Here is a 26,110-nt window from a genome sequence, read left to right on the forward strand (position 1 = left end):
AAGGGGGCTTTCAGGACCAGACGGGTTTTCATAAACCAGATGAACTACTTAAAAATACCAGTTTGAGGTTTTGAATGGTGTGTGTGTGTGTGTCTGTGTATGCATGTGGAGACAAAGGGGGACTGTTAAGTTTCAATATGAATCGCTGCTGGCCACTGCATGTGTATCTTGCGTGCATATAAAGCCTGTGCATTCACTTTGAGTGCATATAAAATAAATGTTAACTTTATCTTTATACAGCGAGACAGCTTACAGCTGTTTTCTGCGGTTTTATATGGATGAATAATGTATGTGTGTGTGCAAAACAGGCTGAATATGTGCAGAAACCATGTCCATGACAATACAGTAATGAAAACATGAAGAACGCGAATGTGTGCGTGCATTAAGAGCACACACTTCACCCTGCTCTGATTTCCCCAGAGGTGAGTTTGTCTACACAGGTTCTCTTGAGTAGAACGGATGGCTATTTCATTCTAAATGCAAATGGCCTGAGCTGGAATGCATAGAATAACACCCCTCATCTCTCTCATTGTCTCTCGCATGTGGTATCAGTCTTATAATGGCGATACTGTGAGAGAGAGGAGCCGACACCAGATCTGTTTGTTTTTAATGGGCTTGTTTCACTGCTACGTGCAGACAGACAGGCAGGTCTCAGATCAGTTTAGTGTTAATTAGCTCCTACCAGCACAGCAGGCAGATTGACAGATCCACTGTCCTCACAACAGAGCTGGAAGCCATGCCATCTGCTCCTCTGTTAGCTCAGCGTCATGTCTACCTGTCTTACAATTAACTCAGACAGTCTCAGGCTGTACCAGGGCATCTCTCTGCAAACGATATGCTGTGCCTGTCTGTGCCTGTCACTGAGTGGTGTTTTCAGATTAAGTGATATTCTTTAAGAGGAAAACTACTATTATCTCATCAATGTGTTAGTGACTCCCAGGGTTTCTTTGACCATACTGAGGCATATTAGAAATGGAAAAGTAACACAAATGAGCTTATAATTCAACAAAAAGACAAAAAAAAGAAAAGAAAACAAACAAAAAAAAGTATGTCATTCTTCCAGTCAATTCCCCTCCTGGACAGAGATCCGTCACAAGGCAGGGTGTAACCTGCAGACTGGATTTGGGTGTAGAGGACATGGTGACAGCGGCTACTGCAACACCCGAGGTCAAGGTTAGTTTTTCCGGCCATTACATGCCCTGGACACTGTGTGCATGTGTGAATGTGTCACATCCACAATGCGACAGTGACATCACTCCGTCAGCTACAGAAGAACAATAGGAAGGGAATGACGTAATGCCATGGAAGGAACTGGGCAAGCTGTTTCTGCGTGCACCACTGTGCCAACACCTACATCATGCCGTTTAATCATCTGTAAAGCTGGTGGGATTTCTGAGCTTCCCTTTTACTTTTTAGTCCAAATACAAAACAACAAAATATAGATATATAGAAGATTGGTGTGCATACATGTTCTCTAGACATCTTTTTCTTTTACCCTGGGGAACCCTGATGTCACTTTATCAGAAACAGGAAGTAGTTACACAACACAAGAGGAAGTGGCCTCTCAGTGCTGTCCAGCCTTCATCTCTGTATGTGTGTGTGTATAAGTGAGTTTTTTGTGTGTCCGCAGAGGGGGAGATATGAGGAGGACTGAGAATGATCACAAACTGCTGCATACCTCAATCTGAAGGTTTGGATTTGCCTGGAACTCCAAAATTAGCCTGTTGCTGTGGAGATAGAAAATCTCCCTCTTTTATCAGGAAACAGCAGCAGCCCTCGAGGTTGAACCCAAACATTTCAGTGTGTGATCAGCATGTATTTACGGTAAAACGACCTGTGTTACAAGTCTGTATACATACCAGGAAAAGTGTTAAACCACACAGGATTTAAAGTATCAGCACTTTAACAGGCAACTATCCTACTCCTCTGCTACTAGTCTGGAAAAGAAGAACCTTTCTCAACCCTTTTTGGAGAATAATTAGCAAACAGCATATTAAAGCAGATCATCTGGTGCTATAAGTTTAAAGGGAACAAAGTACAAGTCTGCAAAGACATGGACCTTGTCCACACAGTAAAAGTGGAGTCTTTTCAGTAGGTAAATAAGGAAGCAGCTCTGTGGCATGCCAGAGATAAAGTGCATCAAAGACAGCCCAGTGATAAACAGGAATCCACCATTGTTCCAAGGAATGACGTTATGACAGGAGCGGCAGTGGGCAGTCCGAGCATGAATGGAATCTGGTGGATGCAGTCCAGGCCTCGGTAGGATAAACTAGCATAATTGTTAGCTACTCCTTTCCCTTTTCTTCTGCCTTTGGAAATTTCCACTCCACATGTGTGTCAGAGACGTCAGGGTAAGCGCCTCAGCGGTAAGCTGACGGTGTAGCAACCAAACTAGCGAATACTTGGCCCAAACTCATGATGAGGTTTGAGTTATGAGGTGCTGATGGGGGTGAAGCAAGCTTTGGGTAGCACACTGTTCAGCTTCAGCTCCTGTTGACCCGATGTGTTGACACTGCCTAGGTAACAGTTTCAACAAACTATTTTTATCCCCTGCTGGATGAATGTATGACCGGGGGCAGGCTGGGACGTTCAAAAGGCCTCTAGATAGAGTCTAGAGTTCCAATGCAGCAGGACACAGAAGGTATGAACAGACTGTATACATAAACCAGCTTAAATACCTATACTATAAACAAGTATGTATTTAGGTCAACGTCACAGGATTTTCCAAAAAGTTTACCAAGAGTAAAACATCAAAAAAGTAAGCAAATATTAATTCTGCATGTGTAAACAAAACCCTAATTTAAACCCTTAATGTTTATTTTTTACAGTCATGTTTTGTCTTTGCCACACATGTTATTCTGAATCACTGTGAACTTTATGTTAATTTCTTCCCACGATTAAAGTTATTTTAATTCTTCTAAGCTTAAGTATCAGTACCAGAGTCTCATTCACAGACATATCCACACTACTTGAAATTTATGCACATCTCTCCCATACCGGGATCTGGGAGAAACCTTCACTCTTCTCCTTTGCATGTCAAAGTATATGCGTACAACAATGTGTTTCTCTTGTGCGTCTGTGTGCGTGTGTGTGTGTGTGCAAGGGACTCGGTGATGGAGGAGAAAAGGAAGAAGAGCAGAAGGCAAGCAGAGCAGTGAGATCACGTCATGGTGGAAACATTTGGCAGCAGCTCACATAAACACACGCACACACACACACATGCGCGTGCATCACACTGTGCACACACATAAACATGCACATATGCTGGCCTGTTTTTGTTCTCCCAAATTTAAGGGAAAGAAGGGGAAAATGACATCAAGCTCATCATGTGAGGCCAATGAGACGGACGGGGGAGGGGGCGAGAACACTGGCAGAAACAGAACATTGTTACATAAAATGCAACTTGGTACTGACCTCCTCTGGGCTTTGTTACCATATTTATGTGTGTGTGTAAGAGTGTCTGTCCACATGTGCACGTATTTGCAAGCTTTCTCAAGTGTGTGCACAAGTTAAGGGTTTGCCCAATATCTCATCAAGGTCATTACCTACAAAGCAGAAAACTGAGCATTATGTCACTGTCCAGTTAGAGGGCTTTTCAAACTATGTCACACTTTTCTGAGGCGGGAGGTGATGTCATAGATATTTTATAGCCTTTATTCTTTGACCTTTGTGCTCCCGCGGTGCTGGCTGGGGTGGGGCCGGTATGTGTTGTGTATCTACAGGCCAGGGTGAGAGCATCGAGGCCACTGGCGCCAGATGTGACGACCGCAGGAGTCTGGGCCTAAAAATAGAGCTCTGTTCTCAGCACCATGAAACAGAAGAGAGGAAGGAGGAAGAGGAGGAGGAGGAGAAGGGTATGGGTAAAGCGAAGTAGACGTAAGGGGGAAGGTAAAGGGGGTTGAAGGAGAGATGTAAAGAGGACTGCTGAGGAAGGCGAGGTCATTGAGAATACTGTGTCAGTTCTCCCTGGGGACGGTGAGCTCACCTCCTAATGGCACCACTGGCTCCTTCTCAATGAAATCATTGATCTGCTAGAACTCCCATTGGCGTAATTGAGAGGTAGGAGGGGGACGTGGAGGGGCAGAAAGGAGCAGAGAGGTGCAGAAGGGGCAGGTTAGGAGGTTAGTATACACAGGAAAGAAGGGGGTGACGGAGAAGCTGAAGAGAGAAAAGTTGTAGGTGGGGAGAAAAAAATGGACCTCAGACACACATCCACAATTAGTCTGCAACCTCTGACCAATGATAACACACCTGGAGGCATAAAGCAGTAGGCAAATGTCATTCAAACACTGTTTACACAACTTGATCGATCACGTCATTTTCCATCACACGTTTATCTTTAGAAGCCGACAGAACCCAGACCCCCAAGCAAAACTATAAAACTTTTACAGCAGATACATTTTTAGCAGTTTCCGATCACATAAAACTGGTGATCCGCATCTGTTGAAGCATCTCAAACACACATGCGCGCTGCAGGTGTCCGCGTAAATTGTGTGTGTGTGTAAGCAGTTTCTTCACCTCAGGCTTCAGCTTCAGAAAGGGAGACTTCATGCTGGGCTCCAGAAGGAAAGAAAGTCTTTCATTTCTGTGGAGGCTCACAAACACCGAGCAGTGCGACCTGTCTCTCTGAGCGAGCTCTGTGACCACACAGGCTCTGACACGCACACGCATACTCACGCACACATTCAGGATGAAATAAGGAGTATTACCTCATCTCCTCAATTGCTCTCATTTGTCTATTATGTCTTTTCTCACACAAATACTCCAAAACATTGCCTCATACTCATTCGTGCTCTGCTTTATATGCACATATTCATGCACGCACAAAAACATGCATGCTCACAAACAGACCTCCTTATGTAGCTCATTGGAATGTCTGAACGGCTGCATTGTAAGGTTGTGCCTCCCATGATTACCTCACCTCTTCAGCTTCTCTCTAATGTCTGCACACACACGCACACACACACGAAAAACACTCCCCACACTGTTGTATAACAGCACACGAGAATGAGCCGTAACTTACTTGACCTTTGTACCCCCGTGTCTGTGCAATAACACCCTAACCTGATGTCATCAAAGCCCAGAGGAACACAGCAGCTCCTGTATGTGTCTGCATTATTTACAATGTGCATGACAAAGAAAGTGCAAGTGAAAGAAAATGAGAGAGAGGCACCTTTCATCTCCTGATACCTCCCATCAGTATGTCACTGCCTTGTCTCTTGTGTGCTTTTGCGTGGGAGACAGAAAAAAAAATCAAAAACTGTGCCCCAGATCACATGCTACAGTATATAAATGAACTCTTTTCAATGCAGTTCATAGGACTCTGTATCAGGGACAACACTGTCCATCTACTGGACACTTAAAACTGTCGTGCAATACTAGAATAGCATAACTCATTTTGTCACATTTTATTGTGAAACAACGCAGTTTGATTGATGTGTGTGTCTTCAACGGAATGTGAAACAGCACAAACCTGACGAGGCCTGTTCATCTGTGAAATCACTCAAATATTCACTGACATCATCGCCCTGAACATGTCAGTGAATATTCTTAATTCACCTATGTAGCGAAATAGTACAATTTTTTTTAAAAGCTATATGAGAGTGAAAAGGCAGCAAACACTTCAAATTTAGGATTAATACACTGCAAAACTTTATTTTCCTTTGGCCACATAACTGTTTCAGGATTACCTCTGCACTATGAGTGCAGTCAAGTGCTGCCACTATAGACTATTTAGACATGTCCCTTGTCCCTTGTCACTACCTCATTTCAGTTGGTGTCCCCTTTCTCTCCTTTTTCCCTTTGACCTAACGGTGTGGTGTTTTAGTAATCCCACGAAAAACACTGGCAGATGGTGCAAGAGAAGATTAGAAGGAGTCTCACACATTAGAAAACTCTGTAGACTCACACATTACATGGATGACATATACATCTGCATGTTCCCGCACCTTCATTTCCTCTTTATGACCCAACTGCTGTGATGGTGCTTTTATAATGCTATTTTTGCATGTGTTTAATTTCCTAATTTCTAGCTGTCACCCCCTCAACTTAAAGTACTTGAAAAAAAAAAGGAAAAAAATGTGCTATGAATAAAACATATTGTTATTTTTATCTCCACCTCCCTTCCACTTGAAAACACTACCCAACTCTCTTTTCATCCACAGCTCATGAGTAGCCTTTTTGAAAGTTCTCTTTTTATTCTGTCTTGCATATTAGACTGCTGAAACTAGAACACGGCAGCAAAACATTTCATGCTGTCAGTTCTATAGCGGGGCTGCTGTGACGTATGACACAGCTGGCATCGGCTAACATACCACCTAGCCCCACACTAGCAGGGAGTGTTCAGCGTTGTCTCCAATTTGGCTGTGTGCTTGCAGATTGGTGGGAAATGCACAAACTTTAGAGCCACTGGGGAGGCAGCTGGCTCCAACCAAGTGATGATCTCTCCCTCTACACACACACACACACACACACACACACACACACACACACGCTATCAGAACTCTGAAAAAGGCAAGACGCATCAGCTTGAGCTCCAACTGAGTGAGATCACCACTGTGTTAAAAATACAGCTGTCCTGAGAGAGGCATGTTTCTCACAAACACTTTCACGCAATCAATGAAGTAGCATAACCTTAACCTTTGTGCTTGCATGGATTCACAAGGACACTCTCCAAGTACAACTACATCCAGCGTGAATGCATTCTTTAATACAGGGTGAGAATCTGCATTAGTAATTTCATTCACAAAAACAATTGCCCTTTTGGGACAATGCTACCAGTATGACGTTTTCCACATGTAACGACATGGTGTGCTTTCCAGTTGATCAATTACTGAATGGTGGAAACCTGAGAGGGGTCACAGATTGTTTTGGGATCAATATGTTCCCAGAGCATTCATTATGATTGTGTAACATTTCATTCAGGCAGCTTATCTGGCATCTCCTGTCTTCTCCTGTCTTATTTCCCCTAGTTGAAAGGAAATTTACGTCAATAAGCATTAGGTTTAAAAATGCAAAAAACATAAATCCCTTTCAGAAATGTTGCCTTAATCTCCCTTTGGCAAGCGTCTGCATAACTGACATTTAAGGTAGAAAAATCAACCTCCCCTCAGACAGGCAGCTTCATAATTATTCTCAAATTCACCCTGTTCATCCCATTTATGGATTCTTTTCATCTCGCAATCCATTTCTCCCTCCTTTACCCACCCACATTACCCCTCACTGGATTTGCACCAGTGCTACACTCTGCGTAGTGTGTACGTCTGGTGTGAGGCTGAAAATAAGTCCTCAGTCAGATATCCCGTCACCACGGGAATTATTAGTAGCATAAATCAGAGGTTCAGTAGAAGGGAGGTGTAAAAGCATAAGGTGGGCGGAGAGGGAGGTGTGAACTGGGATTATTTTTTTTAAATTTGGGAGACGGGAGTAATGCCAATTAAAGTCAAGAATGAGGAGGCAGAGACAGGACAAAAAAATAAAGGATGGACAAAAAGAAGCATACGTTTTTACTCATTATTTAATCCATTACTTTATTTTGGGTGGGTGTCATTTTTGACATCTTCGGCTTTTATTTAACAGTAAAGTACAGAGAGTGGATGGGAAAGCAGTGAGTGAGTGGGAGGAATGGCTGGGAAAGGCTAGTGCATGTGGTGGCCTTTGGTCATTCACAAAACCAGGTGAGCAACTTTTTACTGGTTTTTAGGAGGCAAGTGTGACATCTTCAAATGAGTAATTCTGTCAAACCAGTGGCCCATTTCGAAAAATAGTTTTCTTGCATGCTTGCTTTCACTGCTCTGTGAAGAGCTCGAGATCCAAGATGGCACATCGTGACCCCTGACCTTTGAACTTTCTCTGGGCTCAGTTTGTTCACAAATCACACATTGTGCCACTGTGGGGTTTTTTTGTAACAGAAAAGACAAGCGTCCTTTTAGACACCAGGCACTTTGTTGCTGCAAACTGTGCAGACGCAATGAACAAGAATGCCCGTCATCCCCAATTATAATATAAACATTGTCACATTAATAAAGGCAACTTAACAGCAACACTTAAAAATCCTGACAAGCATATCCTATTCTTATCTCTAACACCTTCACACTGATGCTTTTTTCCCCACATAAGCAGATCCCACAGCAATCGTTCACATAACGTCATAATGCATGCAGGCACATGCATGCAACACCACCCACCTGCATGCATGCACTGCAAATACAGACAAATATTATGTATACAACGCTGCTGCTAGCTCCACTGACCCCAATATTACAACCACCCAAACAAAAGCGGACGCCATTGGCTGAGTCCTACAGGAGAATATTCTCTGCCACTGTTGTCGTGGAAACAGCAGAAAAGCGGGGACAAAAATGGAAGAGGTGTGATTCCTCTTTTTCTTCCTCTGTTGAAGAAACACAACGAGAACGAGCCGAGATTGATAACGAGGAGGGAGCTGCTGACAGGGGGTCCTTCAGTATTAACAAAATCCCGGCTTTTCAGTAATCAGAGAGTGTGTGTTTGTGTTCGTGTGTGTGAGGCATCAAACGCGGTCGTGTGTATGCACTTTGTATGCACGGGTGTGTCCACCCAAAGCATGCGCTCAGTACACTTCTGTGACAAATTGTAGAGGCTGTGTGCTTTCAGGCAATCCTAGGCATCCGTGAATGACTCATGAAAAAAGCACTAATCTCCCAGCGGAGGGAAGAGGAGAAGAATGGGGATGCAGAGAGAAGAGCCGAGATTTGCAAGAGCAGCATGCCTCCGCTGCCTCGTTTCAAATCCTGACTGAGGCAGATTACACTCCCCATTCTGCACTGACATATTTGGGACAGATTCATAAGCCTCGGCGGGCGGATATGTGTGTGTGTAATATCATCCCTTAAAAAGCTGCAGCCACCACAATCAAGATGTTATTAACTCAACGACTATTAACAGTCTTGGTGGGGCTCAATTATAAATCTCAGTGTGCTTAGTGGACACTACGACAGGGTAATAACTGTGATAAATAAGGCCAGAGGATTGAAAGTTGAGCTTCACCGTTACTGCAGAGATGCTGGGTAAGGGGAAGAGTGCAGGGGAGTTTACTTCCCCTCTCCCTCCTGGGCTCACACATACCTGCAAACCTTACACCACGAAGTCAGAACACTAGTATAGTGTTAAGAAATGGGGAACTGACTAAGGGCTACATTGTTGTCCTGTTGTTCTCATGAGTGACATCTGCTGATCAAACTGTGCAACGACAACAGTGCACCTGTTCGGGCTACAATAAATAGCAGTGCATACACACACACACAAAGGAAAACAGGCTTTGAGATATACAAAGTCTGCTCTTTCCCCTTTTCTTTTGCACCACCACCAACACCACACATGTCTTACCGGTGAGAAGGGAGACTTTGTGGAAGGTGCCCTCCAACTTTCCCATGAGAATGTGCACAAAACCATCTTTGGACAGATGCCCTGCTTCTTTGGAACTCTGGTCGTAAACCACCACTTCCTGCTTCCTGCCCAGCTCAACCTGCACAGAAGATAAACAACAAGGAAGAGAAGAGAATTGATTATACAACAAAAATATCTTGTGTCAAAGCCAGCAAGGAAGTACGAGTTAGAAAAAACTGGAATTTCTATCTAATTGGCATCTTGGGTAATTTGGGACTTGGGACAACCCCAGCATTTGAATCTATGACATGTATTCAAACTTGTGGGTGCGGTTTGAGGAATATTTTCTTTCGCCTGAGTAAACCCAGGCATTGTAAGAGGGCATTCTGATGACGCAGTGATGGTAAATGAGCTGCGGCAGGGACCAAACCTGTTTCCTCAAACACCTGACCTCTGTGCTGCTTTCACATTTTCCAGGAAGAAGCAACAAAAATAAAAAAGAAATAAAAAGGAACTCACAAACACACTACTGGGTGTTTTGACAATAAACTTTTACTGGTGCCTGTGACTGCAACAGTAAACAGCAAGCACTGCGCGTGCTTATAGTTATAAGATAATGCACAGGACTATGAATATTGCATTAGGGTAGGGTATTGCACTGTTCAGTCATAATGTTTTGTTTTGGACAAATATGAGAAGGATGATTGCAGTAATAGAGGATAAAATCATGAAAGCTGGCTGCATAGCGAAGGGCGTGGACATCCAGTGGCTTCATAGTGATGCTGTTTATGTCAGATTGGGAGAAAGATGAGAGGATGTGAGCATGCGCTGATGCGACAAAGTATTTCTTTGCGTGTGTGTGTTTGCATGAGGGAGCATGTGCATGAGGCTGCACACAAACTAGCCAGACTGTGTTCATTCTCCATGTTGTCAGGCAGGCTTTGGTCACATGACCATCAGGCAGCGCCTACTGCAGCTATGAATCACTACCTCACTGAACCGCCACTGGACAGGAGACGGGAGAGGGAGCGGGAAGGAGGGCCAGCTACAGGGAGAAAAGGATGGAGGGGGATTGGGGTGAGGTGTGGGGGTAACTACACATTGGGTCAGTGAACAATAGAGACAAAAATTGAGAAAAAGAAAAAGGGGACAAAAAAGGAATTTAGGAGATGAAACAGAAGACGGAGAGCGGCGACAATGAAACGAGACGGGTCGTGAATTCTTTGTGTACCTCAGTAAACAACAAAAGCACATCATCCTCATGTGCAAAGTGTCGCTGAATATCTGCTAGCTTCCACTTCCTCAATGTCTCTTTGCTCTCTGTGCACATGAAGGCACAATGGCGATGACAACTCATGATATACACAGCTCCACAGTGCACCTGGAGCGCGTTTGCTAATGTTTCTGCTTACAGAGCAGCTGTAGCAGAGTGGCTTGGAAGACTGCCAGGCAGGTGATTTAGACAGGACAAGGTCAGTCTCTGAAGCATGCTAAAATCTCACTCTGGCTTAATAAAGGCTGACTTAGCTAAGCCTGCCTGCATCCAACACCAATACTGACCTAAAAGAATGAAAACCTGGGGTCTCGTTTATAAAACAGACTACCCATTATAAGCTCTCAAATGACTTATGACAGGGAACCATTTAGAAGTGGTTATTTACAGCAAAGCCTACACTTGATGTGTGTGAACATCAATATCTGCAAAAAAAAAAACCCCAACAACATACATGATGTGATATTCTATAAATAGTTCATCCAATGTGAAGGAAGTAACCAGACCTATATTATGGGATTGCAAAAAGACACTGACAATTAGTGCTGGTTAACATCTTATAGCGACAAGCAGCCTACTGTTAACAGCTTCATAAATAATCTGCAACACAGACCATCAGAAAATTGCAAACACCCTGGTTTCTTTTTATTCTATTTATTAGCATTGCGATATTTAGACTTCTTATCTATATCACCTAAAGTGGTTGCAATAAACAACTGTTGCTAAAATACACTGCAAAAATAATAAGATCATGGTTTGTGTGCAATGGAGCTATGAGGCCATCTGGCCCAGTATACACTCACGTACAAAATATCAACCAGATTAAGATCAAAAAAAGAAAGAGCCTGGAGGTGATTAGCATTAATTTAACCGTAATTAAAGTGCACCATTTCTATGATTTCCTGTTTTAGCATTAAACTGCCCACAATGCACAATTTGTTATTTGCCCTGCGTCTCTTTGTCTTTGTTTTAAATTCCCTGCATCCTTCATCCTAACTAACCCTGGATATTTTGGCTAATAATCCTAATGGGATCAGATCTAATTTGGGAGTCTGATCTCAGTGCCTGAGGATTACAGGCCTTTAACCGTACAAACGTGCGTTAACACAAATATAAACACACCGCTCAATGCACACTTTGGTGTTGTTTATCAGCTGCGCAGTCTAAAAGGTTTACTTTCTAATGTGAAAACATGGAATGAATCTCATAAAGGAAATACTGTCGCTCTCTGTGAAACTACTGTGTTCATACATTACATAGAAAACATCATAATTAAATACTTTTCTCAAACAACCACAGACACTGCAGTTGCATTTTTTTACATTTTATTTTCACAGGTTTGGTGGTACTACCACAATATAGAAAAAAATCTATAAATTTGCTGCAAATGATAAAATTAAGTGACAGTTAAATGCCATTTTGATGACTATTTTTTGATAAATTAGATCTCACCTTATTCCCTTATAAGACGAAAAGGAATGTCTAGATTTGTTAGAAAGTATAAATGGCATAACAGATAGAAGAATATTACACCAGATGCTAAAAACTACCCATCTGGCTAAGCATGTGAAACACATGGAGGTTGCTGCAGTGCTGGAGGTCAACGACCCAGGGCTGGGACTTGCTGTCAGACTGCAGCAGTAGTACAGATCCCTCATCCCTCTGCAGTGCTACAGCATCACTACTATTACAGTACTGGCCCAGGCTCTCTGACGCATGCACACTGCAGGTAAACAAGGAATGCCACTAGCAGAGAGGAAAAACAAGGGATGAAGGAACAGAAGAGGAAGCCAGGGAAAGGAATGCCAAGAAGGGGGATCAGACGGAAACTTGAGGGAGGATTAGATATAAAGCAAGAGAGAGATGGAGGGACAGAAGGTAGCACTAGCACACCAAATGCTACAATCCTGCTGCACCCAGGTCTCTCTAAAGGAGCTGGAGACCGGCGTCACAGCAGAGAATAAACAACAAACATGAGAGGCAAGATGCATAAAAGATGAAATTCTATTAAATGATATACACAGAGCTAGAAAAAGGATAACATTTGACCCTGAAAGAGAAAAAAAATGAAGGGATTGGGCAAGAGAGTCAGAAGTCCCTGTACACTTCTAACTGACCCTGTTATAAAATATGTAAGGAGTGGAAGAAAAACGAGGTTGGAGACAAGGCTGCAAGTTAGGGCATGGACTTTGTGTCAATGCTCCTCTGAAGGAACAGTTTGTATGTATACACACACACACACACACACACACATAATGAAAGATAACTGATGGGTAGCTTGGCAACAGAAGATATCTATGAAATAAGGGAAACGCTGTCCTGCTTTACGGTAACAGTTTGTGCAAAAAAGTGACATACAACTTCCCTCTGACCCCTGTCTTGCTGCTGACCAGTGACAAGGTCAGTGCTGAGTGGGAGTATGTGTGTGTGTACTGGTCTGTGACACAAATCTAAAAATGGACCCACATTCCTGAAGCACAGTCTGGGTCCCCTCACGGTGTCCACTCTGGGAGGACCCACACAAAACAAGAGGAGTGCGGTACGAGCCATCTTCAGTTAACAGTAAATTCTTCAGTAACGAGGAGCTGAAGAGATACAGGAAATGGCAATTACGAAATCTCTCTTTAAAAAGACAGCACAGTGAGCAGGAGTCAGAGTTTGTCATACTGATTCACCAGAAAAAAATTAAGTACGTACCACCCATACGCCTATCATTTCAGTTGGTTTCTGGGTACATTTCTAACATTATTTCTATGCCGATGTGGCACCAACTGGACCAAACTTTCAACAGTATACACGGTATATTGCATGTACTCTAGTGTCTCCTTTTAAGTATTCAATAAGTCTGTTTAAGACCCCGGCTCACAGGTGCAAACTACACCTCTCGCGACTGTCAAGCTACCACCCTGGGGATGATGATGTCATTGACTGAAACTGGCAGCTGCCACCTCCATGTATGCTTCAGTAGGTGTGATATGTGTGTGTGAGACACTAACAACTGTGCTCATAAGATGTGGAAAGAGGTATATAATATGGATCCCTGATGATTTCTGAGATGTGGTCACCTGATCTGGTGTGGTCACACCTACATGTTGGTGAATATCAGGGATCCTTTAGCACACAGACACACATAAGGCCCTGTTCAGGGTACACATTTATATACAAGTGAATTTTTATACTTTTACATAAAAGTTTGTCTGTCTCAGTACACAGACTTCATTTTTGTCTGTAAAGAAAGCATTCATTCTCTTTATGTGGTAACACCTCATCATCCTCCCAATTCTTTATATAATGAAGTCATGTTTTGTATCCCAAAATCCTCTCACATGAACTCACACTAGAGTAAAGAAATATACATATATTATATTTTCTGTAATTGTTAGTTTTACTTTGTGATTAGATCTGAAACTATATACAGATTATGACATGTGTGTCTATGTTAAACAGTGGGATCTTAAAAGCAAACAATGACTCAGTGCATGACCTCATCAAAGCAAACATATGACATTATCCATCTCTGTAGAAACACCACTGCTGGCTTTAGCATTTCTGTTTAAATTCAGATAAATGTGAATGAAACACACGGAAATTTCCCATTTTTCCCATCTGGGTCACCTGGGAAATAACCAACACAGAAATTCATCATCTATGTTCTCAGAGTCCACTCTTGCAATCATGGGAGATGACACATGAAACACGTGTGATGTCCTTGATGGTAAAACACAGTCTGTGTCAGACACTAGATGACAAACACTTTTTGATCATAACAAAGTAAATAACTATTTCCTCTTTAGATGCACATTTGATTTATTCATGAAAGTGTAACTTTTTTCATGCAACACTGAATTAAGCATGAATTAAAGTAAACATGCTGTAAGAGAAAAATGGGAAAGTCACCATTTTAATAAGAAAATCCTATAAGAGAAATACAAAAAGATGAATTCTTGCAACTGTAGCTAATGAGATTTATTTTTTAAATTGTCTTTCCATATGGGGTTCCCTATCATGCATCATTACAGCCGCCTCCTAACCCTTGACATGGAGGATAAACACAACATATGGTGTGTCATCAGTGGAATTGATGGAGATCTTCTACATTGCATAAATCCATTAGTCACATGTTATCTCTCTCTGTTTGGCAGGACACTCAGCCGATATCACCAATTAAGATCACAGACAAGATTACAGCCTTTCTTGGCTTTATTGCTGCATGCCCATTATACCAAACAAAAAGAATCAGCCTATTGTTCATTATCATGTCTAAAATGTTGGTATCACAACAGCTGGAGAATATTTTCAGGTGTAAAATGAATGTTTCCATAAAGGCATCACATTGGTACGGCTGCAGCTAACAATTATTCAGTTATTTATTGTTTTTTGATTATACAGTGAAATTGGAGAAATATGTTTAAATCTGTTTGCATAATTTCTTCAAATTGCCTGTTTAGTCTGACTAATAGTGCAGAAATCACAAAAGGAAATCAGCAGCATTTAGAAAGCTGAAAGTGACTGTTAAGGGTTTCACTTGTTGTCATTCGACTTCCCAAAACACTTTTTCCCCCTCTCTTGATCTTGATTAAATGTCTCAACCAATCAGTTAATACCCATTACAGAGTCCAGTACTGGGGAATGGCTCAATATATTTATCAATTTTCTTTTTTTGGTTATCTATTTGTGCTATATTGATTTCAGCATTATTCTATTTTGCAAGCAGAAATCCTAAATTTTACAAGTTCACCCCGTCACATCTGTCTTAAACTTGATGCACTACATCTTGGTCAGTGTGCTGATACAGCTGGTTTCTTCACTTTACATCAAAAATGCAAAAATCAGCTAAATTTTCATCTGGAAACCTACTTGTGGTTATAAATATTTAAGTTCTGCCACATTAACAGATTTGACAGCTCATAAGTGCAACGTATCTATATGCAGGCATGCTATTTCGTTTAACAAAAGCGTGGGGTCCATGTCTATATAGAAGAGGAAGGGTGCTTCCCCAGGCTGGTTACTGGTAGTGAAAACCTCTGGTCCATCTGTCAGGCCTGCCTGGCCGGCTGTCCCTGTCACAGCAGCAGGGATTAGCCAGGCTTAAGCCAAGAAACCAGCCGCCTGCCCTCTAGCCTGTCGGAAAAGGCATGAGGAAGCCCCATTTCCGACTAAGCCTGCGCTCTCCCAGCAGAGGTCGTCCATCATCTAGCCTACTGTGTCCAGTTCTCTACACCTACATTAATAGAGAGCATTAATAAAAGGAGCTATGAAGGGATGGAACGTGAAAGGCAGAAGAAAGAGGACACCATTTTGTTTGCTGCTGTTCTGTTCATTCAGCTCAGTTAACTGAAGCATTGGGAGCTTCGATGAAAGAGGGTGAGTGCAGCGCCTTGGGGGACGCAGGCTATTAGTTCTCAATGGGATGCGAGGCGAGAGGCAGCTGGGGAGGAGGCGGAGGCAACAGCCCATCCATGAATACTGTCAATACTGCTCTCCTGCTTCCTGCATTCACTTCCCATACAAAGAGCCACAATGGTGTCCTTTGGCGTTTTGGCTGGCTGAGACAGCTCCTGGAGATGCTCAGAGCCATGTGGGGGGTACAGACGATGGTGTGTGTGTGTGTGTGTGTGTATGGGGGGGTCAGTCGGGAGCTGGCTTAAACACCACACAGCCAATCTGCACGTGCCCAGCCCGCGGCCTGCCAGTGGCCACACAAAAGGGATGATGTCATGCTTAGCCAATAACAAAAGAGTCTGGGTCCGTCAGGCCCTCCTCTCTAACCCGGCTAGTTCCAGCTTTATCCAGCCTAGCATTAATCGCAAGCCTTATCCTCTTTACTGGGGGTGGGGAATGGATAATAACAAAGCAGGCATGGGACAACACTAGACAGTGAGAGGAGAACTGGAATAAACTAATAAGAATCGAGGTGGTTGCGAGCAGCTGCAGGCTATGGTTGCAAAACAGACAGACAGAGCTGTCACGAGAATGAAAGTGAGCGAAATCAGGAGGAAGCATGGCTCTGTGGGGTGCCACAGTGTGAGATCTGCCAAGCACAGAGCCCCACACAGAGATGAACCCAGAGACGGAGCACAGAAACACGCTCTAGCGCGCTGCACTCAGGGCAAGTAATGAAACTGAAACTCTGACAGTGATCCAAAGCCTCAAATAAACATTTCTCCAGCAGCAGCTAATTTAAATCCATCGCTTTCTCTTTGTTGTCTACATCTCTAGTGTTCAAAAGATTTTATTTTTGGGTGTGTAAGATCTCGGCTAAAATAAAACCATTATCGGAACAAAACTGGATCTTTTGGTCGGAATAATACAAGTATTCAGATACAGAATCTTCTGGCTGATAATGGTTCATGTTAGGTGAAAAGGAAGGCATGTGGGGTCGACTCGCATTAAAGCATTAGAGCCAGGGAAAAACAGCAGGTATATAGGGACTCGGTTAAATATCCCAGGTGCTATTAGTGGAACTGAAGTTCATTTTACCATGTAGACGCTGTCTGTCATCTACAAATGCAATAAAGTAATAAAGTCTAAATATTTGCCTTTTTTTTGGGAAGTGATGTTTTTAGTTATGAAAGATGTACCAAGCAGGTAAATACATGTCAGCCAGTTTGGGGCTGACACACAATGGCATAAAATGGAAGCTGGTCATAAATCACTCTTATAAATAGGCTCAACAGAATAAGATGAGTGGCAGGCCAGACAACCAGACCGCCTCCTGGCAACCAGGAAGTAGAACAACAAAAAAGAAGTGTGAACTGCCATTCTGAGTCACGCCTAAAAAAAAAAAATTCACTCACCTGGCAAGTGTCATGGGTTGCTGTGAATCATTGTTTTATTGCACTGGGTGTAACTAAAAAGTTGAATATCTAAAAATAACATTTGAAGCCAGGAGGCAGAAAATCATCTCCCATGTCCTCTACAGCTTTTTTGCTTTCTGTATTCAGTCAAGTAAAACTGTTAGCTGATGAATGCATGCGCAAACATGACAGCACAAAAAGCACATACCGCACACAAAACACACTGATGTCAACCCTCCTCCTCTCCCCTTGCTCCCCCCCCCCTCCCCCCTCAGAGATCCTTCAGTTTCACACAGAGACTAAAAATACAGGAGTCAGCATGCCGCGGCTGGACAAGCCATGGAAAGAAGGCTGTCATATTCAGAGGAGAAGTCATGGAAACCAGAAGGATCCGATTTCAGGGCCACTGATAAGCAACAAACATACAGTATGCGTGCCTGCCCACCAAATATAGCATCCACTGATGTGCTTGGCTAACACAGAGGAGGCTAGTTTGGAACTACAGTGAAACGCAGGTCAGACTGTTGGTAATAATCTCATACAGCTGGCGTAAAGTCAGCATCTTGCATGACGGCACTTCAACGGTGTGACAGCGTGCTGACAAGGGAACCTGAATCTGAGACCCCAGGCTCAAAGAAAGTCCTCCTATCAACCCACTGCACCTACTGCATAATGAAAACATGCTACAAGCAGAGCTGCTATACTACTAAACTCTAAATGTGAGCAGACGAACAAACAAAAATTTGTAAATCACCAAGGTGTGCTTGGGACAAGTCAATCAGTTGTTTAAAGGAGTTATTTCAGTCTGTGGGTTGAGGGAATTTATGAAGCACAGAAAGCACTAAATATAAAAACGCGAACCATTTTTTGAAACACTCAAATTTTTATTTTGATCAAGTTCAATAAGAATATGAATACCACTCATGTTCTTCAATACGAGATCAATATGAGTTTCGTAATTGTAAAACTACCAGTATCTTAAATTTGGCTTGGCACAAAGACTGCACACAGGGGAAACGGCTAGTTTGGCTCCGAGCAAAAGTGACAAACTCCACTTACTGGCACCTCTAAATCTCAGCAGTTAGCATGCTTTGTCTTATTTATTTGTGAGAAGTGTAAAAACATACAAATGACCATTTTAAGAGGTTTTAAGAGTAGATTATGAAGCAGGTAGGAATCAAGTGTCTCACCGTTATCAGCAAGGTAGGAGCTTGGCATAATGTCAGCTTGGCACTTAAGTGAATGGCTCTCTAATCACATTCTACCACCCAAAAAGCATCAGCTGTCAGGTAGCCTTAATTGAGCTTTAACTCACCTTCACTTTGCCATTGGGTTGAAGCAACTCAGTGACAGACACTTTGTCCTGCTGCAGCCGCCTCTTCACCAGCTTTGAGCAGCAAACGTTGACCGCGCCTTGTACGTGTGACGCATTGTACTCAGAAAACGTCCTGCTGTCAATCACCAGCAAGCGGCCTGTCCCTCTCTGGATGAGGCTCGCCAGGCGCTTGATGTCCATGGCGCTCTTCTTGTTGGGCCCTTTCTCCCCTGCCATGATGTAAGACGGGCTGAGTGGTAAGCTAGGGTCAAAGACGTGGGGGTGAGGGGTAGTGGGGTATGAAGAATGAGGGGTAGATGAGAGAGGTGGAGGAAGGAGGAGATAAGGGTCAGTGGAGAAGGGCTACCACTGGAGCAGACGCTGGGAGATCCATGGTGCCTAAAAGAAGAAGCGACAAAAAAAAAAAAAAGGAAAGAGAATTAAGTAAGCAAAGCATTCATGGAGAAATGTAAGAACGCGACAAACATGTGATCATAAAGGGCACATGTTGGTCTAAGCTTCACTCAATCACTCCATGGCAACAAATAAAGCCCTTCAAACTCAACTGCTGCAAAGTCACAACAACGGATCCATTTCACACACATTTCCAATCCTGACTCTAGCACAAGAATTCACACGTACTTTTGATCTTTTGCATTATCTTTTATTAGCAGATATTTAGCACCTGGCATTTTAAAATAACCACAGTGCTATAAAGATGAATACAAAAGTTATTTAAAGACTTAAAAGCTGACCGGATCATCCAACGAGATTTAGCAGTCCTGGGATCTGAAGGAATATCACACATCCGAAGACAAAGACTTAAATTCGACAAGTGTGAGTGCCTGTGTAACTGTGTGAAGGCTGGTGGTTGTTGACCGAGGGTCTCTTGTGCAGTAGCTCGTGAAACAGGAAACTGAGAGCGTGCGATAAATTAAGCCAGGGGAATTCAAAGAGCAGGTCTGGACACAGGCAGAAGGCCTGTGTGACATCCTGTGCGTGTGTGTTTGTATGTGTGTTTCAAATTAACCATCCACAAACTTGATGAACTGCCTCCGTCTATCCGTCACTTCTAATCACTCTGATCTCCTCCGTGCTCACATTCACCACAGCCCTTTTACCTTTAACATGGGACACACACACACACACACACGATCAGTCGTTTATTGGGGTTGTGAGAAACAGCATGTGTGCGCGTGCTAGACTGCACATTACAAAACCACTGTGCCATTTAATTAAGTCAACATGCAAATGAAAAAAAACCCAGCGTAGTTTGAGGTCCATTTCATTGGTCAACCAGGTGTCATGCGACAAGTAAAAGGTCAGAATGTGAATGCAGCCATGTTGTTTTATTCATCTACAGGCATGTGGTGTCATTAAAAATGAATGGGCCTCTTCTCGCTTACCCCAAAGCGTAAATGGAGGTTTAAACCTCAGCTGAAAAGGAAGAGTGTGAGTGACAGAGGTGCAGTAGCCAAAACAAAAACGATGATAAGGCTATGTTCCTCTTGAGAGGATGGGCAGAAAAGAAAAACAGTTAACAACACTGGTGAGAAAGTGAGAGAGGGGGTTAAACTGGGGAGGAAATGTATCTAATCACTTGTGTCCTGCAACTTTTCACCTGTGGTCTGGCAGCGCCACAGAGGGAGGGAGTAGAGCGAGAAAGGAGAGCTGTGTGGAGGTAACGAAGGATGTTATTCAGCCAGGATCTCTCCAGCCTAGCAACTTAGCCAGCTCAAGGTGAGGGAGAGGGGATGATTGTGGAGCAGGGAAGAAACAGATGAAGGAGAATGTGGGTGAAAAATCAAATCTCACATGCAGACGACCACATCAAACATATGACATGGAGGTTGAGTAGTGCTTCACTACAGCCTACAGCTCGTCTCCTATTGACTTGTAGTCTGCTGGATGAACTGAACATGCAGCCGATGTACACATGCTTTCGCTGCCTGGCAACACGCCTGATGCAAGAGGAGCAGCACAAGAACATGAAAGAGAGTCTAGAGAGACAGTAGCAACTGCTTGCACTGTTAAACAACAAACTGCTGCTGAATCAGAACGTAGATACCGGCAAGCATTGACATAGATAAAAATTTAGATAGTCAATGAAGGTTGAAGGCAAAACGCCCACTGGCTTGCACAACATATAAAACAGCACAAACAAATGAGCACAGTCCACCTAAGCTTAGCTGATCTTTTCTTTAACTGAAAAAGTGAATCCCAGTTTATGTGTAACTAGCATGCTGACATAACTTCACATTATAAGCATCCGGATATGCTTATAATATCCGGATGCTTATAATGTGCTTTCTACTCTGCAGAAAGCTTTGCTGCAATACCAGTTTGCCCCTGTACAAAAAACATCCGCTGCCAAATTACAACCTGCCCCATCACCTGTTATACCGTACCTTATCTGGCAGGAAGCCCTTCGGTCGTGCAGCTAACAACACAGCTTCGAGGGATGTGAATCTTTTGCTGTCTTTCTCTGTGTCCCTGCCGCTGCTGAGCACAGCATCTGATGCTGCATATGTCTAATGGCGACTGCTCTCCCACCCACCCAGTCTCACACTTTTTCCTCTCTGAATCTCTCCTTCCTTCTCTATCACTCTCTTTCTTGCTTTTGTGCAGTGAACAGAGATGGGGAGGGGATGAGTGTGCAGGTTTACATGTGTGGTAGTCAGAGACGGAGCGCTCTGCATCTTTATGTCGCTTGACAATTGTCCCATGGCAAACTCAAAAAAATCCCGCTTCTATGGACAGAAAGGGGGTTGGAATAAAAGGTTAATAAGAGAAAACAGCAAGAATATTGACAATAAAATATGAGAAAGGCAGAGAAATTAAAAGAAGCAACACAGCCATCCACGTGATTACTCAGCATAACAAACATCGCCCATCTCCTCATGCAGAAAAAATGCCCCTCCACATCACATCCAAGCAGGAAAAAAAAGGAAGAATCATTAAATAAATAAATAAATAAAATAAGCTCCTCACACTTAAGGAAGCAGCACTAGGCTGTGATGCTCCGACTGAACAGAAGAAAACAAGCAAAGAGAAGAGAAAGCAGAGAGACAGACACACTGTGTACAGGCCTGGAGCAGATTTGGTTGCCATGGAAACAGCCCAGGCTGGGGTGATAAGGGGGCACGAGAAGGGTGATTGTGATGGGATGCTCACTGATGCTGATACAAGATAAAGCTAAAACAGACAGTGGAGCTCAAGATAGATTCTCCAAACCTGAGCTGTATGTGCACCTTTTATTTTACTCACTTAAAAGAAAATGACCACAAATTAGCCTAAAAGCCACCGACCAAAATTATTTTAATATATTTCTATCTGATGTTTCCTCTAATGTAGCCCAAAAATCTCACTGCTTTCCCAAAAGCAAGTTCACACAGTCAGAAGATCCACACAGACCAGGTTATGCAGATCCAAGGAGTCAAAACAAAATAATTACACCACGACAACTTGCAGAGAAACTAGTCTGACTGGTCAACTTTGAGGAAATTTTTACTCCAGGTGGGATTTTTTTTTTATAAACCCTACACATCCTTCGGATTTCTGGAAATATTAGCTGTAAATGAATGGTACCCAGAAATTTGACGCCCAGCTGTATCTCTTCACCAACCAGTCAACTTGCTGTTCACATGCAAATTTGGCGAGACACACGTAAGTAATGACTTTAAAGCAATTCAATAGGTAAGCACAAAGATGAGTGTAAACACTTCAGCATGCAGCCAAATATGATGTCAACTCAAATCATCTTTCTTTCTGAGTTATGCTGTTGGATGATGGCCAAAAAGGTGTTTTTTAAGGACATTATGATGTCACTGTTAAGGATGGCTATTGAGAACCGGTTCCAAATACTTCATGATCATATGCCTTTGAGCTCCACCTATCAATGCTGGTGTGGTTTTCTACATTGCAGAACAATGACGCTAAAGCAGTGGATCTTTTCGTAATTCCGCCTATTCAACCATTTGTTTATACTATGAAAACTTTAGATAATAACACACTGCGTTGACGATAAAAATCCTGCGCTGACCGACATTTCTCCACAAGGAAAATTGATTAGACGTCAACAAGGAAAATGATAAAGAATCAGGGCAATATGCAGAATTGATAATGATGAAAATCTTATCAACATCCCTCCCTAGTCACAGTGGAACTGACCTATTGGATATAACTTGTCATCGCGTCATCATTTTATGCTAGTAGGATTTTGTTGTGTTTTCTAATAATTAAGGTGCTTTGTGAGGTCACAGTGACGTCTGAAATCTAATGAACTTCCTCCAGACAAAGACAATTAACAGACTCCCAATCAAACATCAAACAAATCAAACATTTTCCCCTCTTGTCATGCAAAACACAGCAACACAAATCATTGACAGACTCTACTGAAACGGTTCAATAAAAGACTGATAACAAAAAAGGTTGGTGCATATTAACATCAAGCTGAGGAAGTAACTTTATCTCAATAAAATGGGCAACACACGCAGGTGTATTCACAGCCTTTCACCATGGGGTGAACATGAAGGGCCAGCTCCATGATGACATTATCAGACATCAGGGACAGAGGCAAACACAAAGAGAGTAACTGGAGGGCAACCAGTGGTGATGTAATACCATCCAGGTTATTCATTAACTCCCTGCATAACGTCACCTGCGGCCACAGCCTTGAGTAGGCTGATATGAAGCGAGCAAGGTTCGCACAATGACAGGCACGACTGGTTTGTTTAGACCACAAACAATTACATCACCAGTGCATCTTGTGCCCTTTAGTCTGTGCAGCAGGCCCTCTCATGAACTCAAAGTTTGCATATATATGTGTATGTAAGCTGTCTGTCTGTCTCTCTCTCTCTGGAGTGTTTCACTTACACTTTAAAGGGTGACCACAACAAAGCACTGTTCAGCAGAAGTGGAGAAAAAAGACGAACCGATACAGCATAGCATCGTATTATTTTTATCAAGCCACGGACACTAATTCAAGCAACATTACATCATATTTGCTCAACTGAAAAAGGCATTCAAGAATGGACACACTTGGCTTAGCTAATAGCTCAGTTACACTAGTAGTAGTACAAAAGCTGGACAACAACCTTGTATCTGCCAGAAACAAAACAAACCTGTGGTTGCCTTGTGATTGTACTGGATTCTTTTCACATTCTGGGACCAATTGCAACATGCTGCTTTTTTCAATGAACATAACATGAGTGGACTCGACTCAGCTGGCTGCCAAACAGATGTATTCTGGTTTTATTCATATAGAACAGGAAGGTAGCTAAACACAAATGTGAATTTCTGCTAAATGTGTTTTTTTGTCTGTGTAGACAGTAACAGATTGATAGCACACTGACGCTGTCTAATAGCAACAATTATGGCAGATTTTAGTGACAGTGTCTGTGCTTTCCTGCTTTATCTTATTGGATTAACTTTGTGGACATAATTTGCAGTGAAATCACAATCTATGCTATTGAAATATTTACCCTTTCAAAATGCCAAAAACTGCAATAATATCAGAATATCAAGTATTCTGATATTATTGTATCATGGGATGTCTGGTGATTGCCACTTCTAATGAGCAGGTACAGGATCACCTGTTTATAGTGGAGAATTTTAGTAGAAGTTCTTGCAATTGTGTTAAAAGGCAAAATATTAGCATATCATGCAAAATCACGACAGAATGAATAAAAGTATTGTCAGTTAAAGATTAATCTCTTGGTCTGTACAAAGGCCCAAAACAGTTAGCATTATAAGCAGTGTTGTTTTGTCTCACAGTCCAAAACCAAAAGATATCTAGTTGACTTTCACCGGTGAGAACCTCCGACTTGATTAAGAAAATACTTTATCATTAATTTTCTGTCAGGTAAATAAATGAAAGCATGACTGTTGTGAGTTCAGTGGCATTCACTGCTTTTAGCTATACAATAAACGTAGTAAACAATTAATTTATAGCTGTAATCAATTATTATTGTGGAATTTAAAAAGAAACAGTTATTGGCACACCTTAAATCATCAAATTTTTAACAATGCTTACAATTAATGGTTAATAGTTGATGATTGTCTAACCCTGAGTGTTTACCACGACTAATAACCAGTGTAACATGCTGTTGCAGCGGTTCTGTCATTTTAAAAAATCGATTTCTTGGTGCAGCTGGACAGCGCTATCATATTGTAAACAACACATCCAAGCATGAAGCCTTCCGGCGTCCTCTCATCAATACTCCCTCAGTGCACTGACTGCTGTAAAATGCAGGGTCATACATAGCTGGGACTACCCCCAGACTCAACTACAACAGCCACATGATAGGTAATGTAAATGTAAATAATATCGAGAATCTCTGATACAAAAATACATCGTCAAATAAATATAATGTGTACATATAGAAATGCTCTGAAAAATCAAATCATCAGAGATGGGGGCGCACATACACATACACACACAACACAAAAACAAAAAACAGACAAGACGTTGTGTATCGTTTACCAGCGTTCAAAATGATGGAGGCTGAGCGGTCGCAGCGCACTACAATAAACCGACCTACATTAGAAATAAGAATAGACTCCAGTGCGGACAGCAGGCACTGCTTTTAAAAAACGCCGGATACAGTCAGCATCAACTATTGTTATACCCCACACTTACAGAGAGGTTGTTTTGAGTGGGAAACCTGGCCTGGGTTTGTTATGACGCGTGGATATGTCCGCATGCGAAAATGAGCCCTCTCCATTGATCGGGAAGGCTGTGATGACTTTAACCAGCGCGAACATTAAACAGAAAATTCGGGAAGAAACCTAATACACCTACCTTACAATAGGAAACCGGCACAGCGATTTTTTTGCATCCCAATAAAACGATCGATAACTTGAGCATGGACGAGGTTTATTCCCATTATGAGACGGGCACGCACTTAAAGAGGGGGGAGGAGTGCGAGCTGACGGGCTCGCCGCAGCAGCAGCGAGCTGGGCACGAGCACAGACAGCGAGCAGCCGATTCAAACAAACAAATGTCCTTTCTTGCTAATTGACAAACACACTCAAGCACTCACCTCGGGCTCCATGCGTCTGCGGGGTGTTATTCAACTGGCCTCCATGTGTGAGGGGACAGTGGCGGAGTCTTCATGGGGGCTGGCCGGTGTTTACTTGGCGGTGTTGCGGGGTGTACAGTAAAGACCTCAGCTGACAGAGGATGACAGCGCCAGGAGCAAACCAGGCATGAAAGCGCGCGGTGATAGGCTACAAACGGCCTCCTCAGCCGTTCAGCTGGCTCGTGGAGAGCAAGATTAGCTTTACTAGGCTAGGTGAAGGCTAAAACTGTTAGCTGTTATTGTGTGTGTGTGTGTGAGGAGGAGGGGGGTGGTTAGG

General features: G+C 42.8%; 1 protein-coding gene across 3 annotated transcripts in view; it reads right to left on the reverse strand.

Annotated features, from left to right (window-relative positions):
• Window positions 1–26,110, reverse strand: part of dusp8a (dual specificity phosphatase 8a) — a 39,095-nt gene extending 12,985 nt beyond the window's left edge. The window contains exons 1-3 of one of the 3 annotated variants that reach the window (XM_086298148.1): window positions 25,795–26,110; window positions 18,752–19,150; window positions 9,367–9,505 (exon numbers count right to left, since the gene is read on the reverse strand). In XM_086298148.1, the coding sequence (XP_086154274.1) occupies window positions 9,367–9,505; window positions 18,752–18,988 (376 nt within the window). In that variant the 5' untranslated portion in view covers window positions 18,989–19,150; window positions 25,795–26,110. Of the gene's footprint in view, window positions 1–9,366; window positions 9,506–18,751; window positions 19,151–21,159; window positions 21,298–25,553; window positions 25,683–25,794 lie in introns of those variants that run through there. The other 2 variants (XM_086298149.1, XM_086298150.1) reach the window with 2 other exon arrangements.

Source organism: Aulonocara sp. 'chitande type north' Nkhata Bay, linkage group LG7 (genome assembly GCF_057382095.1).
Source record: "Aulonocara sp. 'chitande type north' Nkhata Bay isolate Kocher_YH1m ecotype deep benthic linkage group LG7, A_spYH_male_GT1.1, whole genome shotgun sequence".
Taxonomy (NCBI): Eukaryota; Metazoa; Chordata; class Actinopteri; order Cichliformes; family Cichlidae; genus Aulonocara; species Aulonocara sp. 'chitande type north' Nkhata Bay.